The 17875-nt window shown below is 45.5% G+C and overlaps 1 protein-coding gene across 4 annotated transcripts; it reads left to right on the top strand.

Annotated features, from left to right (window-relative positions):
• The first annotated feature begins 4592 nt into the window (after positions 1-4592).
• pabpn1 (poly(A) binding protein, nuclear 1) lies at positions 4593-17137 on the top strand. 4 transcript variants are annotated; one of them, XM_012853383.3, is made up of 7 exons: positions 4593-5079; positions 8087-8195; positions 11151-11218; positions 11600-11706; positions 11997-12084; positions 12251-12399; positions 16862-17137. In XM_012853383.3, exons 1-7 carry the CDS (start codon positions 4945-4947, stop codon positions 17055-17057), a joined length of 852 nt encoding a protein of 283 aa, XP_012708837.1. In that variant the 5' UTR covers positions 4593-4944; the 3' UTR covers positions 17058-17137. The 4 variants fall into 4 exon arrangements, with proteins under 4 accessions (XP_012708837.1, XP_012708838.1, XP_012708839.1 ...); XM_012853384.3 differs by lacking the exon at positions 16862-17137 and adding an exon at positions 15817-16362 and having other exon boundaries at positions 4594-5079; XM_012853385.3 differs by lacking the exon at positions 4593-5079 and adding an exon at positions 5396-5529.
• Positions 17138-17875: the final 738 nt, after the last annotated feature.

The raw sequence follows: 17875 nt of genomic DNA, 5'->3' as shown, positions 1-17875 counted from the left end.
ACCCATCTTCACTCAGATCTTCAACAAGTCTCTGGAGTTGTGTAAGCTTTCCCTTCTGCTTCAAACACTCCACCATCATTCCAGTTCCCAAGAAACTTAGTGCCACAGGGTTAAATGACTTACAGCCTGTGAACCCCTGACCACCCTGGTCATGAAGTCCTTTGAGCGACTAGTGTTGAATCACCTAAAGGACATCAAGGGCCACCTGCTGGACCCCCTGCAGTTTGCTCATTGGTTAAATAGGTCGATAGATGATGCAATCAACTTGGGACCACACTTCATCCTGCACCACCTCAACCATGGTGACGGTTTCCAGGATCCTGTTTCTGGACATCAGCTCGGTCTTCATCAGCAGAGTTGTGCTTCACCAGACGCTCACCCAGTTCACAATGCCTGCTTCCACCAGTCGGTAGATCACCAGCTTCCTGACCGGCAAACAGGAGCGGGTGAGGCTGGGGGAACAATCACCAGCACCCCCCACGGATGTGTTCTCTACACAAAAATCTGAGCCTCAGCAGATCTATGCCTATTACACCACTGCCATTGGTCAGAGCTCTGATCTCTGATCTGTGACAGTGACGAGTCTGAATATAGACAGGAAGTGGATTGGCTGGTCCACTGTGAGGTCAGAACCACCTGGAGCTTAACCTGCTCAAAATAGGGGAGATGACGGTGGGCTTCTGGAGAACCCCATCCAGCACCCCTGCCTCCCCTCTCCATCCTCAACAAGGCTGGGTCTACAGCAGATTTCTTGCAGTTCCCAGGAACAACTGTTTCTCGGGACCTGAGCTGGTCCTCATAGGCTGACACGGTTCAGAAGAGGACCCAGCACAGACGCTAGCTCCTGCAGCAACTCAAGAAATGCAATCTCTCACAGCAGCTGCTGGTCGTCTTCTTCACTACCATTATTCAGTCTGCCCTGTTTCCATAACTGTGGGGTTTAGGCTCATCCAAAAAAATAGGACGGGTCCAAACTACAACCAAGTTAGGTCCGCAGAGAGGATCATTGGCTCTAGGATCCGTAAAAGGGCAATTAAAATCAACGCAGACCGCACACATCCTGCACACATCCTGCACACAAACTGTTTATGCTTTTTACCTTCATGTTGGTGCAACAGAGCGCTATCAGCAAAAAATCATCAATCGAAAAGTCAAAGTTGAAAAATGGTCATAAACCGAGTAGGAGACCTTACCTCCATGTGGAAGAAGGTGCTCTGGACAAACGAGACTACAGTTAAACGTTTAGGGCTACGTGCAAAAGCTCAGCTGTGACAAAAACAATACAGCTTGTCAACCTGAACAACCAAGCATGAATATGGCAGTATCATGATATGGGGATGCTTTTTTCTCCGGAGTTGAATGGAAAATAAACAGAAGCTTAATACAGGCGCAATACAGGCGAAAATCGATCTTCATAGACATTATCCAAACCGACTGTGTTTGAGTCGCTTTGCAAAAAAACAATCCGCATTTCGGTCTCTGGATGTGCACACCTTTCGGAGACTCAACGCAAAAGTGTGTGATTGCTACAAAATTATAATTTCCAGGGCTGAATACAAATGCATGCCACACCTTTCATATTTGTACAGTGCCTTTGCGAAGGTATTCGGCCCCCTTGAACCTTTCGACCTTTTGCCACATTTCAGGCTTCAAACATAAAGATGTAAAACTGTAATTTTTTTTGTGGAGAATCAACGAGTGGGACACAATCATGAAGTGGAACGAAATTTATGTGACATTTTAAACTTTTTCATAGACGGAAAAACTGAAAAGCGGGGGTCTGCGAAATGAAGCGGCCCCTTTACTTCCAGTGAAGCAAACTCTCTCCAGAGGTTCAGTGAGGATCTCTGAATGATCCAGCGTTGACCTAAATGACTGATGACGATAAATAGAATCCACCTGTGTGTAATCAAGTCTCCGTATAAATGCACCTGCTCTGTGATAGTCTCAGAGCTCCGTTTAAAGCGCAGAGAGCGTCACGAAGAACAAAGAACGCACCAGGCAGGTCCGAGATACTGTTACGGAGAAGTTTAAAGCCGGATTTGGAAACAAAAGATTTCCAAGCTTTAAACATCCCAAGGAACACTGTGCAAGTGATAATATTGAAACGGAAGGAGTATCAGACCACTGCAAATCTACAAAGACCCGGACGTCCCTATAGACTTTCAGCTCATACAAGGAGAAGACTGATGAGAGATGCAGCCAAGAGGCCCATGATCACTCTGAATGAACTGCAGAGATCTACAGCAGAGATGGGAGACTCTGTCCATAGGACAACAATCAGTCGTATACTGCTCAAATCTGGCAAATCTATGGAGGAGTGGTAAGAAGAAAGACATTTCTTAAAGATATCCATGAAAAGTCTTGTTTAAAGTTTGCCACAAGCCACCTGGGAGACACACCAAACATGTGGAAGAAGGTGCTCTGGTCAGATGAAACCAACAATGCAAAACGTTATGTGTGGCGTAAAAGCAACACAGTTCATCACCCTGAGCACAGCATCCCCGCTATCAAACGTGGTGGTGGCAGCATCATGGTTTGGGCCTGCTTTTCTTCAGCAGGGACAGGGAAGATGGGTGGAGCCAAATACAGGAGCATTCTGGGAGAAAACCTGTTGGAGTCTGCAAAAGACCTGAGACTGGGATGGAGATTTATCCTCCAAAAAGACAATGATCCAAAACAGAAAGCAAAATCTACAGTGGAATGGTTCACAAATTAACATATCCAGGTGTTAGAATGGCCGAAGTCAAAGTCCAGACCTGAATCCAATCCAGAATCTGTGGAAAGAACTGAAAGTTGCTTTTCACAAACGCTCTCCATCCAACCTCACTGAGCTCGAGCTGTTCTGCGAGGAGGAATGGGCGAAACCTTCAGTCTCTCGATGTGCAAAACTGATAGAGACATTCCCCAGGCGACTTGCAGCTGTAATCACAGCAAAAGGTGGCGCTACAAAGTATTAACTCAAGAGGGCTGAATAATTTTGCATGCCCAATTTTTTTTTTTTTTGTTAAAAAAGTTTGAAATATCCAATAAATATCTTTTCACTTCATGATTGTGTCCGACTTGTTGATTCTGAAGCCTGAAATGTGGCAAAAGGTCGAAAAGTTCAAGGGGGCTGAATACTTTCGCAAAGACACTGTATTTGTAAATGGGATAAAAAATATAAAAGCCTGTATCATTTTCCTTCCTCTTCCCAATTAAAGAACGTTATCGCCGGTTCTTCCTCTCTGCACCTTGTAGGGTTTATAACAGTCACTGCTCCTGACAAACTCACAAAGTTGGTTACATCTCTGCTTTAATTTTTACACAGTTTTCCATATTCCTGTAAATATTGTTTCTGCTACATACAGTTCTTTTTTTTATTATCCTACATAGTTGCACATTTCTTAGAATCTGAGTGTTTTTTTTTTTCAGATCTGCACAGTTTTTTTCTTTTGTTGTATATTTGACCTTACTGTAAATCTTACATTACATTTTTTGTTAAGTCTTGCTTATCATTATATATATATATGTTCAGCCGTCAAGCCGGTCACCTTGCTGCTGATATGGCTGACTTGCACCAGTATGACACAATTTAATGGACATTTCTATTCTTTTGTTGCTGTTCTGTTCTAATGAAGCACTACTTTCTGTTGGCCCGTCGCATAAAGAACAGGTAAGATCACACTAAAACGTGTGGCTGTAACGTAATGGGGAAAAGGTTCATGTACTTTAGCTAGGCACCGTAACTAGTTTGGTTTGGTTGAATAAACATTGCGTAATTTATGCGGTTATTCAGGACAGACTGTGTTTGATTGATTTTAATCATCCATCAATTGTCTATCCCTGCTTATCTAGGGGTGTATACCTCCAGCGGTCATTGGGCAAGAGGCAGGGTACACCTTGGACAGGTCGCCCACAGTCCATCAACACACACACAGACACACACACACACACCAGAGCAATTTGGAGAAGCCAATCAACCTCATGTCATGTTTTCTGGACTGTGGGAGGAAGCCAGAATACCCGAAGAGGACCCACCCATGCAGAGGGAGAACAGGTAAACTCCATGTTTACTTTAAATCATTCCCAGGACATTCTTGCTGCAATAACACCTGTGCCACCATGGGGCCATAATTTCAAACAAATAATAAAAATATTTTAATCTAATATGTTTTTTTTAGTTATATTGTTTAATGACAGAAAAAAACGTTTAGGAGCAAAAATCAAAAATGTAGAAGCAACAACTATATGGGAAAACAAGTTTTTTGTCACGGGTTTAAACTAAACTGGCTTTAAAAAGCTTTTCCAGCATGAATTATAATAGTGACTTTTCTCAATGAGGTCACATGGGGTGAGGCAGTTGAGATGACTCGCTCAGACATTAGAATTTACTGGGAGAGCAACTGGCTTTGTAAGTTTATTTGCGAGCCGACAGCAGCACGATTGACGGAAACGTAAGCCAATCAAACACGTACGACGCCGCTCGCGAACCGGAATGCCCTGAGCGATTAGCCAATGAGCACACGGCAGATACTGAAAAGGCTTGTCAAGGCTTCTCTGTGGACCAATAGAATTGAGAGCTTTACGCCCGCAGTGCTAAAAGACTCCGCCCCCGGCTTCCATTTCTGAACGGAGGAGACGCCGCCGCGCTCGCGTATAGCACTCGCGTTTTTTTTAATATACACGTTTAAGTAAATAAACTCGGTTGGGCTGTCGCATATTTGGGCCATACCCTAAAAATAGTGAGTGAAACAGCACTTCTTGTGGGTCGTGGTACGCTGTTTGAGTTGTAGCTACTGCTGAAGCTAGCATTTTATTTCCCATTTTAACTTTACAGAGCGGCGTTTTCCGCCGTTTTTTTTTTCTTTACGCCGCCCCGCACACTCTACCCCCTTGTGTGTGAGTGGGGGCCTGCAACGTCGGTTTAGCCACGAGGCGCGTCGGTAGTGTCGGAAAAGAGCGATGGCGGAGTTCGGCAACGGACTAGCGGATGAATCTCTACTAGATTCAGATCCCGGACATCCCGAACTGGAAGACCCGGGTGTCGGTGACGAAGAGCCGGGGTTAGAAGAGGGAGAGGCCGCAATTGAAGACCCGGTGAGTAAAGGGTATTGTTCCAGCGGGTTAGAACCATGGGAACCACCAAGACGCGTTGGTACCAGGTCGGAACCGTTAGTCAAGCTTAACGTGCAGTTTTTCTTATCCCCCCCTCTACAAATCATGGGTCACATGCCGTCTGATAACGCCACTTCGGTATCAGCCGCCATTGTGGTTCACGCAGTGCAGCAGACTTGGGTGGCGACATGCGCGGTGTCCGCGGCCATCTTGGCGCAAGAGCGACACCAGTTTCTCTGCGCTAGAGAGAGCAGCCCTTAGCCGGTTGGGGGTGGGGGGAAAATCCTCGTCGCAAAAAAAAAAAAAAAAAAGAGAAAAAAATGCAGGACGGGGATGCGGGACACTGTTGGGGCGAGCACTGGACAGGCCGTCGCCGTCGTTAGCTGCTGTTTTAAAAGCCCACCTCCCTTTTAAGAAGGCGACCGGCTGACGGTAAATTGAATCTTTTATCTCCTTTCCTTTTTTCTTTTTTTTTCTCTTGGCTGAGGCTGCTGCTGTGCGCGCACACACGCCAATGACCCAGCGGCAGGAGGCTAGCGTTAGCACCAGATGCTGCAGCCCGAGCGACCAGCGAACCGTCCGCCGTTATCGGCGAGTCACGGGACAAAGCTGCAGTAACCCGGTGGCTCTTTTCGGGGTGATGGCGGTGGGGGGGGGACATGGTGCTATAAACGCTATTTGTGGGATAATATTGCTGTGAAGCGGTAGGTGGACGAGGCCGACGTGCAGTTCACCATCTTTTTTTTTTTTTTTTTTTTTCAATGGATTTTGGCCGACGGTGGGTTAGTAACGCGCATCACGGCGCGTTCAAAATGAACGCCGGCTGCACAATTTCGATAGACGGACACACGCGCGCCCCATCATTGTCACGTTAGTGCGTGTTTCCCGGTAGCTGCCGGATGGCGTGCTCAGGTGAGTGGCGGAGGTTTTCGTGCAGGGAGATCGTGGCCGGGAACGCTGAAGAGGGGGGAAAAAAAGGGGGCTGCGGTATTTAAGGGGCTGGGTTTGCATCCTTCGCTTTTTTTTTCTTTCTTGCCGGAGCAAAAGGAGAACGATGGGAGGGGAAGTGTTAGACCTGTTCTTGATATGCGACAAAGAAAATGGGAGCGAGAACGTGTCAGATGCGGGTTTAGTCCACCGTCCTGCTTTTGAATCGATCTCCCCTGGTCTCGGGGGTTGGTTGAATTCCTCGATAAAGAACAGTGGTTTGATCGCCATCATGTCTGCTGCTGCCGTGCCTCCCTTCTTTTTTTTTTAATGCTGTGTCGATGGGTAGGATCCAGTTGTGATGTGGTGCCCGAATGTCGCCCATGAGCAAAGGGAGCATGTTTTAAATTATAGGCAGTGTCTGTGGATGATGGTGGAGCGGCTCCCGCTGTGCTGCAGTGCACCAATGTCAGACAGGAGAGGCTGCACACACACCAGGGCACGGTCAAGGCAGGGCTCCATGGCGGTGATGTGACGGCTTTATGGAAAAGTAGTATCAATGAGAGGCGGTGTAGAGCAAACCAACCTTTTTTTATTTTTAAATTTATGTTTATAGATCTGTGGATATAGATGGCTATATGAGGATGAGGCGGGCTGAACCACGTCATTTTAGAGGCGCCCAAATGGCTTCTAGCAGGATAATTGACTGTTCTCCTTATCAGTGATGGCAGAGTTCATTCAAACTGGATGGTGTTCTGGCCAAACGTGTTTAAGTGTATATGTGGCTCATAAGAGGTGGTGTGTAGTAGGAGACTGGGTAGTTTATTTAAGAATGAAATGGTTTGTGGTGTTTTTAATGAAGCGTCGGGCTGCAAACACGGGGTTCTTGTAGTATGAGGTACCGTATAGTTTTGTTTGCAGATGACATCGCCATTTACTTTTAGTTTAGGGCATGCCCTAATAAATCGTTGGCTGGTTAAACTTAAGATGGAATAGGTTGAAATTTGCTATCAAAACTGCAAACATGGGTCCGGTAAACTTCTAACCCCTTTAAATATGTTTTGTTTGTTGGGTGGCCATTTTTCTTTGACATGGAAGTAAGGCTGGACAACATGAGGGGGAAAAAATAATTTAGATAAAATAGAAATCGTGTCGATAATGATCAAAACATATATTTTAAGTGCAGCCTTGGCTGTTTTTATGCTGTTGCTTAGCAACCTGTTTTTAGACCAACACACAAGCACTAAATTCAAACTGAGTCCTTTATTCAGCCAACTTTTTACCAGAGCTGCAAGTTTTTAAGAGAGGGGGAAAAAACATGTGCTCTCTGAATTTTTTGAAGGGGCGGGGCTTGTTCCTGGGTCTGTCTTTGTGATTGGTTGGAAGGATATAATGACTGTAGTATTAACCTACATGATAGGCTAGAGTGCTAAAGGAAGGAAAAGTGTTATTCTATTGAACTTTTTATTAACTATTTTGTCCATATTGCACTACATGTCTGTCGGCCGGAATCATTGTCCGGCCCCACTGCAGTTAGCAGGTCATAAATTGTAGCATTCTCTTCAAAAAGTTGTATTGTGATGCACTTTTGAGTTTAATAAAAATGCCATGAAGGTTATGGATGCGTAAATTGATGGGAACATTGCCATAGCCTTGTAAATGCCTTTTTTTTGTGCCATGGGCTACTATAAACTATTAGATTAGTCATGGCGTCTGCAGTAACCCACCCCCTATCAGTTTTTTGAGGGGGGGGGGGGGGTGTCAGGTCAGACTCCCAAGAAATAAGAAAGGAAAGAAGTAATTTCCCTCTGGGATTATTAAAGTATTTCTGATTCTGAAAACGGTGTTGAGGTATACAGTAGAGGGAGAGAAAATGACCTGCAGCAGCAGGCCGTAAACTGGCTCTGCTGTAGTGAGGACTCAGCCTCGGCGCCTATATGCTGATGCTGCTCAGTGAACAGGTGTTCTGAGCGCCGAGCATCAACATCAGTATGCATCTGCTTAGAGTTTATCTGTGGAGTTATTAGTTCAACAGACTTATTACAACACGCCTGTTTCACAGGAACTGGAGGCAATTAAAGCTCGGGTCCGGGAAATGGAGGAAGAGGCAGAAAAGCTGAAGGAGCTACAGAACGAGGTGGAGAAACAGATGAATCTCAGCCCCCCACCAGGTATGTTTGCTTTTTACCTGATCAGACTCTATAGATCCTCTTTGTATTCTGACACCATTACAGCATCCTTCACTGCAACAATCTTGCACCAATGTCTTCTTTCATTGTGACCCTATGCTACTATATATATATATTTTTTTAAAGTAGGCTGAAACACAAGTTCATTTAAATAAATAGAATTGCTTTTGTTTAGACTGTCAGAAGTATTTCATGGTGCTCTGTCCTACGCCTGTTCACCTTTACTCTCATCTTGGAGGTATTTCGTCAGAAGTTTAGAGTTGTATGTTGGTCTGCTTGCTCTCTGCAGCCGATATCCTTCATTCTAAGATGTCAGGTCAGCTCGGTCTGCCAATAGCGCCTGGTCTGGAAGCCAGATATGCACCTGATGGAGACAGTGCTGCCAATATCGGGGAGCTCTAAACTTGAATTTTCTAAATTCCCAGTTGATAATACAGGAATAATTATTTAAGGTGGAACTCAGACATGGAAAGTCAGACGTTCCAAACAGTAGAAATGAAGCAATCAAGCGTGATGAGTCAATTATTTAACTAAATGTCAATTAATTTAGTAATCGACTTGTTCTCTGGAGTCTATAGATTCTAAAATATAATTTGCTGAAGAACCATCCACTCAGCAGTAAGTAAGCCAGGATAGTACAAAAATAAATCCAAACCCTTTGTCTGTAAATGTGCTGTATCAGAACTCCTTATCCTGGTACAAGTTCTCTAAAACAAAACACTTTTTGCTGTTTATTAGTCTGTTAGTCACAAAAAATAGCACACAGGTTAAACAATTAGCAAAATAATAGTTGCAGTGGTAGTTGTGTTTTTTTTCCAAGCGGGGATGGGTAGCGTTATACCAGTCCTATCACCAGAGTATCTCATACGGAGGCCTTGGAGATGAGCCTGGTTGTAGCTCTAAGGATTGTTGACATCAGGCTGAAACCTTGAACCTGGCAGAGACCTTCACCCTTATCTGTCTGGTGCCTCTTTAGGGTCCAGATGAATGAAAACAATGAGCTTGGGCGTGACTAGCTGCAGGAGGTGGAGTGAATACGTTCACCAGATGATTTTTCTCTAACAAAATGCAGTGGAAGTTGAGCTGTTGGCACTTCTGCTCTGTTTAGATCTCATTAGAACTGGGACTCTTGTGGTGGTGTGTAATGCCTTCGCTGTTGCAGATACAGGAGCTTTACACTGTCAAATGTCTTAGCATGTAGCATTAGCATAGCTGATTTCGTTTTCCTGTCTGCCTCATGGGGGAAGCTCCTGTGAGCAGCGCTTTTGGTTGTTGGGTCACACGTGGTTTAAAGCTTCCAGCAGCAGCTCATTGTGTCAGTCAGGTGAAGCTGATGTGAGCGCGGCGGCTCAGCCCTGGTTTCTGCAACGTGTGACCAGTTTGTCAATTTTTGATGCCGATGAATATCTTAGACTTAATGAGATGTCGACCATTTAGACGACCCTGCTTCCTTTGGTGTTTCAGTGGAAGGCAGAAAGAAGACAAAGACGTTATCGCCTTGTGCTGTTAGTAGTTACCACAATGACAAGCAGCCAACTGGAACGCACTAAACTCAGGTTTGACCCCGGTGAGGGAGAACGCGTGGCTCTTCTTTTTTTTAGACCACAACCACGTCACAAAGATCCAAGACAAACGTTGGTTCAGCCATGATTGCAAACAAAGTTTTATGTTAAGTTAATATTGGAGGCAGATAAAGGAAGGATGAACGTGATTAAAAATGAACGCTGAATTTAATGTATGCCACCAAATTAAATGTTGTAGCAGGGATGGATAATATTTGAATGATCAGATTTTAACAGGACAATAATAAACTCTTTATTTCACAAACCAAAACGGAATTAATGGTTGAAACTGTTACTTTGTTACAAAAGCCTTTTTTTTTTTTTCCAAGTCATATTGTTAAATGCTGATTAAATGAACGCACTTATGAATCTAATGTTCTTGGTTGGTGGCCTGGTCCATACTGGGCAAGTTTTACAAAAACACAATACAAATGCAACAAAAACCTTTAGGCTTTGTCCGTGTTCCACATCTTCTGTAGTGCTGCCTGTGGAACGGCAAAAACAGAAACCAGACCCATTATTGTCCAGCCTGTGTTTGGTCAATGTTGCCTTAAATCGAGGTGATTGAATGGAAACTCCGTGAAACGCTGCTGTTGCTTCACTTGTGACGTATTTACAGTGCTGCCTCGCTGAACTGGAGGCGTGCTTGGTGTGGTTGCCACGGTAAAGAAGACAAAGACGTAACTGATGCGGGGGAGAATGCGTTTCTACGGAGATGTCCTTTTAGCGGTCCTGAAGTCTTGGTCAGGAGCACAGCCATGTGTCTTTGGGTTGACCTGACGGAGTGTCTGTCCCTACCAGAGGCTCACTTAGTAACTGAGACCATTACGGTCAGAGCTCAGGGAACGCCCAACACATAGTTTGGATCAATAAGCGAGGGGGGGGGGGGGATCACATTTCCCGTGGTTATCGGCTCCGATAATGAAAGTTTTCCTGTGGCTCCAGGGATTTAATGACTCTGATACTAAACAGTCTCCTGTTAGCTTGCTGCTACACCAGAGAAAGTATGAAAGAAACTCAGGAGAAAAATCTGTGTGCAGTAGTGGACTGAACCTTAATATTACCTGCACCTCTCTGTTGTGTTCAATGTTCTAATAAATCAGACTTGGACTGTGTGAAAGCGTCAGTAACTACATTTCAGATGTACTCTCTGAAAAAACCCGTCATTTAATCCCCTTCCCACCAAAGGAGTTGTTTCTTTTAGTTCATGAAAGGAAACTGGTGCAGAGCTTAGTTTGGGTAACGTCCTGTTGAGACAGGTTCTGATCACCTGTAGTTCAGCCTGCAGATCAACTCTTACGGTTCTGTTTCTGTCCCATCTAGTGGAGCTGGTCTGTTATCTCTCCTGCTGACTTGTTCTCTCTCCTGTCTCCAGTTGTTCCTGTCATCATGTCCATCGAGGAGAAGATGGAAGCAGATGGCAGATCTATTTATGTTGGCAATGTGAGTAACAGTCGCCGCCCTGTTTCTCTGTTCTACTTCTGTTCTAGTTAGAGGTGAGCTCCAAAAAAACCCTCCAATCAAGAGGAAACGTCAGTTCCTATTGCGCCAACTAAAGGTCCACTTCCTTAATGTTTTCAGTGTAATTGTTGTTCATCTTTAAGAAGACCAGTAACTTCAACGCCATGAAGTTTTTTTTCTGTGATAAAACTGAAAACTTTAAGTTAGGCCCTTTGGACTGCTGGTGAATCGGAGCTTGTGATTGGGTCCAAAGGGCGGCGTGTAACGCTTTCATATCTGTACTGGTTGGTAACACAGCTGCTCACGACGTACTCCTGTCTCCCTCCAACGTATTTGGTAAATCTCTCCATTTTCTCTCACCAGGTGGATTATGGCGCCACGGCAGAGGAGCTGGAGGCTCACTTTCATGGCTGTGGTTCAGTAAACAGAGTCACCATTCTATGTGACAAATACACAGGGCATCCCAAGGGGTAAGAAGCCGTCTCATCGTTGCCCCGCAGGTTGCAATGTTTGAAATGATGCATGGACAAATGACTTTAGCAAGAATGTAAACGCTCAAGTTTAGAGCTTCTCTGGAGCCAGATGGGTAATTTTCTTTTCTTCAACAGAAGCCTCTTATAGAGGTTTCAGTTCCTGTTTGTTTAAAGCCAGAGGTCTGGTGAAAATAGAACCAGTTTATTATAACATCATTTAAGTTTCTTTGACTTCTTGCATTTGGGTTGTTGTTGTTGCAACTAAGCCACGGTTTGTCTCCTCGTAGGTTTGCTTATATCGAGTTTGCAGACAAAGAGTCTGTCAGGACAGCGATGGCTCTGGATGAATCCCTTTTCAGAGGAAGACAGATAAGGGTAAGACACTTTCACTTTGATCAGGGTAGCGCAGAAATTCACCTTAAATCCATCATCACCCATGTGACCAAAACTACCTGCATTATTGTGGTGAAACGCCTTAAGCTGCTGCTGGGCTGTTCTTAAATGATCTGAAACCAGTGACTTAAACCCAAACTGTCTACAGGTGGGAGCCAAGAGAACGAACAGACCGGGCATCAGCACCACAGACCGCGGTTTTCCACGGGGCCGGTTCCGATCACGGGGAAACTTCTCCTCGCGTGCACGATACTACACTGGTTACCAGCCGCCCAGAGGCAGAGGACGGGCCTTCAGGTGAGCTGCTGTCGGGGCCCCTAGTATGTGGTCCAGGGGAGCCTTAGCCTCATGGTTTGACCCGTCAGTACAGAACCACAGCCAGTCAGCGCACAGCGTCAGGCCTCAGTTCAAAGGACTTTACTTAAAGAGTAAGAACAGAGGCTGTAAAATACGACTCATAATTAGTTTCATTATGAGTTTATCAGCTTGAAGGTTGTTCACATTGTCCAGACCAGGGGTCTGCAGCCCAGAGCCGTGGTGGCCCTCGCTCCAGCTGAATAAAAATCATTTACAGCCCCAAAAATTACCATCTGATGAAGAAAGACAAGTTAAAAATGACCTGATATTTCCTAAAGTAGATATCGATCAAAAATGATAGAGCTGCCATTTTATTTCTATTTTTTAGGTTTCACAATAAAGGCAAACATAAAACCATTAATAGAAGTTACTAAATTTTTTTTCCTATAGTATGTATGTGGGAAAAAAAGCTTATAGTTTCCATCCTAGTGGTTAGAAAAGAAGAGCAGAGAATACTTATACTGATTCTGTTTGTGTCCTTCTGTAGTAGTTCACTGCAATTATTCCATTAAACAGCTAAACGCTGCATTTATTAGATCAGTATTTAAAAACATTAGTATATTCTTTATCATATTTAGCTAAAGTTTTTTTGGGGGGCCAAAGAAGCCGCAGGTTGCAGACCCCTGGCTTAGAAGATTTGGCAGAAAACAGTTTTAATGCTCTACGTATATATTTGAAAAACAAATCCTGAAAGTTGTGTGAGTAAAACAGCTGCAGATGGAAAGTTGTAGTAGAGGTCTGATGGCGGCTATCTGAGGAGCCCCTCATGGTGCAGCCACGCTTTCAGACGTGCTAATAAACCTCCTCACACGGCTGCAGTCTCAGGGCCGTGTTAATTCACTGCATACGTTCATTCAGTGGCAGCCAGTCTGGCTTCTATCTTAGGTTTGTTGGAGAAAATGTCTGCTCCTCAAGGTCAGACTCTAATCAGCCACTCCCACACATACCATGAAACCCTAACCCTGCCAGCTCCTCGCAGGGATTTGGCCGTGCCGCTGAAAGGCTCAGAGGCCTTGGATAAGAGCAGGAACACTGACACTAACGGATAGGACCTCAGCTTTCATTAAATTACTGATTTAGTGTGAGGTAAAAAAAAGAGCTGCACAGAACCCCTTCCTCCTAAATCAGCAGCTTGGCCAGTGTCGTAATCTCCCCAGAGAACGGCAGACAGCGTTGTTCCAGTCGACCCGGAGCCCGTCTGCTAGCTCCATTAGCTCTTTCTCACCGCTGCTGCTGGCCGCCTGAGCCACATGGAGCATTTCACCAGTGCTTTGTCTTGTTGTGCTTAAATATCTGCATCAAAATCTTTGCATGGAGCTGCTGGAAGCTTGGGAAGCTTTTCGGTTTGTAGCCGTGATCGTGACGACTGACCGCTCTGATTGGCTTTGTTTTCTAGATTTACCAGGACTGTGGATTCTATGCTTTGTTCCCAGCTAACGCCTCATCTGCTGCGTGGTGATGGTGTTAAAGGATTATGGAGCTAAATAATGGCATTGGTATCGTTCCAACCTAACGGTAACCAGGCGTGGCTAATGACCCTGAGATGGCAGCATATCCAGATTTAAAACCATGGTGCAGAACAGAAAAGGCTGTAATACTACTGCTGTGGAGGTTTCCATCCACAGGAGGTGTGGGTTAGTCTGGAAACTTGAAGTCTGGGCGTGGGTGGCGCCTCCTAGTGGTCCGCCACACTGCTACTAAAACAATACTACATATTGATCATCGGTCCCAATAATGTTGGCAACAGAAGGTTTGTAATTGCAGTGGCTGTATTTCACTGTGTAATATTGCAGTGGCAGAAGTGCTTGGATGCAGTTGTCTGGAATATTTCTGCCGCTGATCTCATCAGTGCTGCTGCGTCTCAGCGGGAGGCTTTCCTGTTGTCCTGCAGCGGTGGGCCTGCAACTTGTTTAAGTCTTTATGGCGGAGAGTAAGAGCGGCTGAACAGTAAAATGCAGATGTGCCATTCTGACAGCTTTATATTTCACTGTAAATTATAACCTTTGGGAAACAAACTGTTAAAGTTCGTCTCTTCTTAGTTCAACTTTAGTCTGGTAACGTCAGCTATCATCCCTGAGAGGAGCTGCCTGTTCTCCACAAACCAATCTGTTTTCAGTAAAATCAGTGCTGAGTGGTTCTGCTCAGCGTTACTTTGGACTAAAAGTGGTGCTGGGTCCAGCGGGGCGGTGTGTGTTCACAACAACCGCTTCTCTGCGTGCTAAGTGACGTAAACGCTGACTGATGCAGATTGGGCCGCTTTTAGTTGCTGGTTAAACTCTGTTCTGGAGGGTTTCTCTTTAGTGTGAGCAGGGCAGAGATCGCTCTTGTGGGGAAATGGTGTAGCAGCAGTGTGCAGCAACGGGTGGGGGCGGGGCAGCGCTGCATTACTCCATGCTTCATACAGTTCTGCTGTCTTTATAAAAAGGATTTAAAGCCTTGGCACACCTTGATACCAGAACCAGAGCGGAGCGAGGATCACTTCCACATTCTCATGATTGTCTTCCCGAGTATCTGCAGTGAAAAGCCAAGATTTTGATGCCCAACAGTATTGATGATGTAGTTTGCGTGCTTGTTGTCTCTTCTTGTCTGGTTTCTCTGCATGAACATGCCCCCCCCCCCCCCCTCCCTCCCTCCTCCACTCACACCGCACACACTCATCAGTTCAGTCTCAGCTGCACAGCGCTCACTCCCAGAAACCAGGGTTCATTACTGCAGCCTGACCGCAGCATCTGGCCTGTCAACCAGTGGACCTGCAGTCCCAGTGTGACCCGTTTGTGCCGTCTGTGTGACTGAGAGCAGAGCTGATGTGTGCAGCGCTCTGCCTGGCATCAGTGTGTGTGTGTGTGTGTGTGTGTGTCACGTTGTGTGTTTGAGTGTGGGATGCTGCTGCAGTTGTGAGTCCTGCCCACCAGTTGTCTGTGGAAGTGGATGTGAGGGGGGTTTATGTGTGGTGCTGTTTGTCCTCACGGTCTTTCCCCACAGTGACCCCCCCCCAGAGGAGACTCTCACAGAGAGACACAGAGAGAGAGAAAGAGGGAGAGTGCCATTGCTTTCCCCTCACAGCCCAACACTTAACGTTCTCACTCCATATCTGCAAAAACAATTTTCCTCCCTTTTTTTTCCTTTTTTTGTTTTTTTTGTAAAAGCTGCTTCCAGCTGATTTCAACACTAGCCTATCCTTCCACACTGATTTAAAGCGAAGCCTGTCGATTTTTAGTCATTTACAGTTTACGTCTAGGACTGAATTCAGATCTTTTTTCCTGCCCTCACACACTCTCACATTTCTATATTATCACACCAGGAAATTGGTGTCCAAACAGAAAAAAATCTCACCCTCTTTTTCTCTCTCTTTTCCAGGGCCCGAGGGCGAACATCATCGTGGTATTCCCCTTACTAAACACCCCCCCCCCTCCCCCCAGTACTCCCTTATTATCAGTCCTCCCCTCCCATCTCTGTACCATTTTTAAAACATGCACGCACACATGCACACACACAACAAAAGTCCTCCCCTTCCCTCCCCACAAAAAAGAAGAAACCACAGAGGAGAGGATAAAAAAAGACAAAAAATGGAGAAAAAAAACAAAAAAAAAAACAAACCCTCTCCTGGACAGAGAGACTGGCTGGCCGCAGTGTGAGATTGTGTGAGAGCGTGCGTGTGCAGAGCTTGATGCGGTCACACCTGGTAAGGTAAAGCTTGGTTGGCCATTGGTGGGGTGGGGGGGGGGGGGTACAGGGGCAGTCGCCTGTTGGTTTTTGTTTGTTTTTGAAGAGGGGGGGTTAAAAAGATGGAATCTCAGGCTGCAGATGTGTCTCCTTTGGTCTGGCTGTGACCTACTGCTTTCACACCATCACCAGTACAGCCCACCCACTCACCTTCCACCGCCATCCAAAATAATGGGAGGGGAAAACAGAGGGGAAAAAAAGGGAGGGAGGGAAAGAAGAAGAAAAGTTACTGTTCAATGTGTTGGTAGCGCATCAGCGTAAAACGTGTTTGTTGTTGCAATTCTGTCGTTTGGAGTTTGTCACCCCCCCCCCCCCCCCCCCCTTTACCCTCTGAACCCCTTTTGTGTCCGTTTTCTGCCTCTCACACCTGCTCCCCTCCCTCTTTGTTTTTGTTTTTTATATATATAATGCACGTTTCCTGCATTTTAGTTTTTATTTATGGTTTAATTCCTAATCCCTGGATAGTGATGGGTTGACTTTTTTTTCCCCCATCCTACTTTTTTGTAGATGAGGTAATTTTGTTTTGCTACAGTCTTCCCCGTGTATTTTTATTTTTAAACCCACCCTCCTTCAGTTTCCTCCTCCCTCTGAGCACCTTGTCCATCGCTCCACACCCCCACCTCCTCCTGTCCCCCCCCCCTCCTCTCTCTGTATATTAGACCACTTCTTGTCGTTTCAGGTTTCAAGACCAGTGGAGGCTGACATCCCCTCCCCAGGTGGCGCCGGCCCCCCCCACCGTCTCCGCAGCATCTCTGTCTCTCTCCGCTCCCGCTATGCACACTCACCCCATCCTGTCGGTGTGGGGGGGCGGGGGAGGGGGGCAGGGCGACCACAGGCCCACCGCGGGGGGCATTTACTACAACAGCAAACGCTGACGATGCTTTTTAACTAACACTTTCGAGAGGAAAAAAAAACGTTTAAAAAAAAAAAATACCCCGTCACACATCGTCCACAAACAGACATACACACCTAACCAAACACACGGCAGTACTGACGGCCAGCCAAGCCAACACATGATTTCTACACAGAGCTGAAGCCAACGATAGCAGAGTGGCAGACGGGCTAGTCTGTGCCAGAGGGGAGAGAGAGAGATGAGGGATGGTTCATTATCAGGGCGTGTGTCTGGAGGGCGCCCCCTTTCTCTGACTCGGCGCAGTGCAGTCACGGCTTGTTTGAGAGAGAGGCTGCTGAGCTAACAGCATTGATTTCAATTGAAGAGTGGGCTGGAGCTGTTTTAGGGTGGGGGAAAGTCAGGGGGTGGGGTTTGTCTGGAGACCTTTTTTGTTTCTTTTCCTTTTTAATTCTTCCGAAGAGAAAAAAAAAAAAGAGGGGGGAATGGGGTTTGAACAAATGTTTTGCTTTTTTTATTTTTATTTTTAACCCATGAGTCTGTAATTAGGAGGAAAAAAAAAATAAAGACATTGTGTAAAAATGAAACTGCCTTGGTTTTTCTGTTATGTTTTGAGATGTTTAGTCATGGATTTTATGCCTTCCTGTAGTTCCTCGTTGGAAACTTGAGGGAAGAAATGACTTGGCGTGACTCTGTTGATCAGCTCAGACCTGATGAAGCCAAAACATTTTCTACATAATCAGACAATTCATTATTTATCATAGGCTCAGTGTTATAAAGAGCAAGTTTTAACTGCATTTACCCATGTATTTTAGATTCTTTAATTACATTTGTATTAACATT

Source organism: Fundulus heteroclitus, chromosome 21 (assembly GCF_011125445.2).
Source record: "Fundulus heteroclitus isolate FHET01 chromosome 21, MU-UCD_Fhet_4.1, whole genome shotgun sequence".
Classification (NCBI taxonomy): Eukaryota; Metazoa; Chordata; class Actinopteri; order Cyprinodontiformes; family Fundulidae; genus Fundulus; species Fundulus heteroclitus.
The sequence above is the reverse complement of the archived record's forward strand: the minus strand, read 5'-3'. Positions and strand labels throughout refer to the sequence as shown.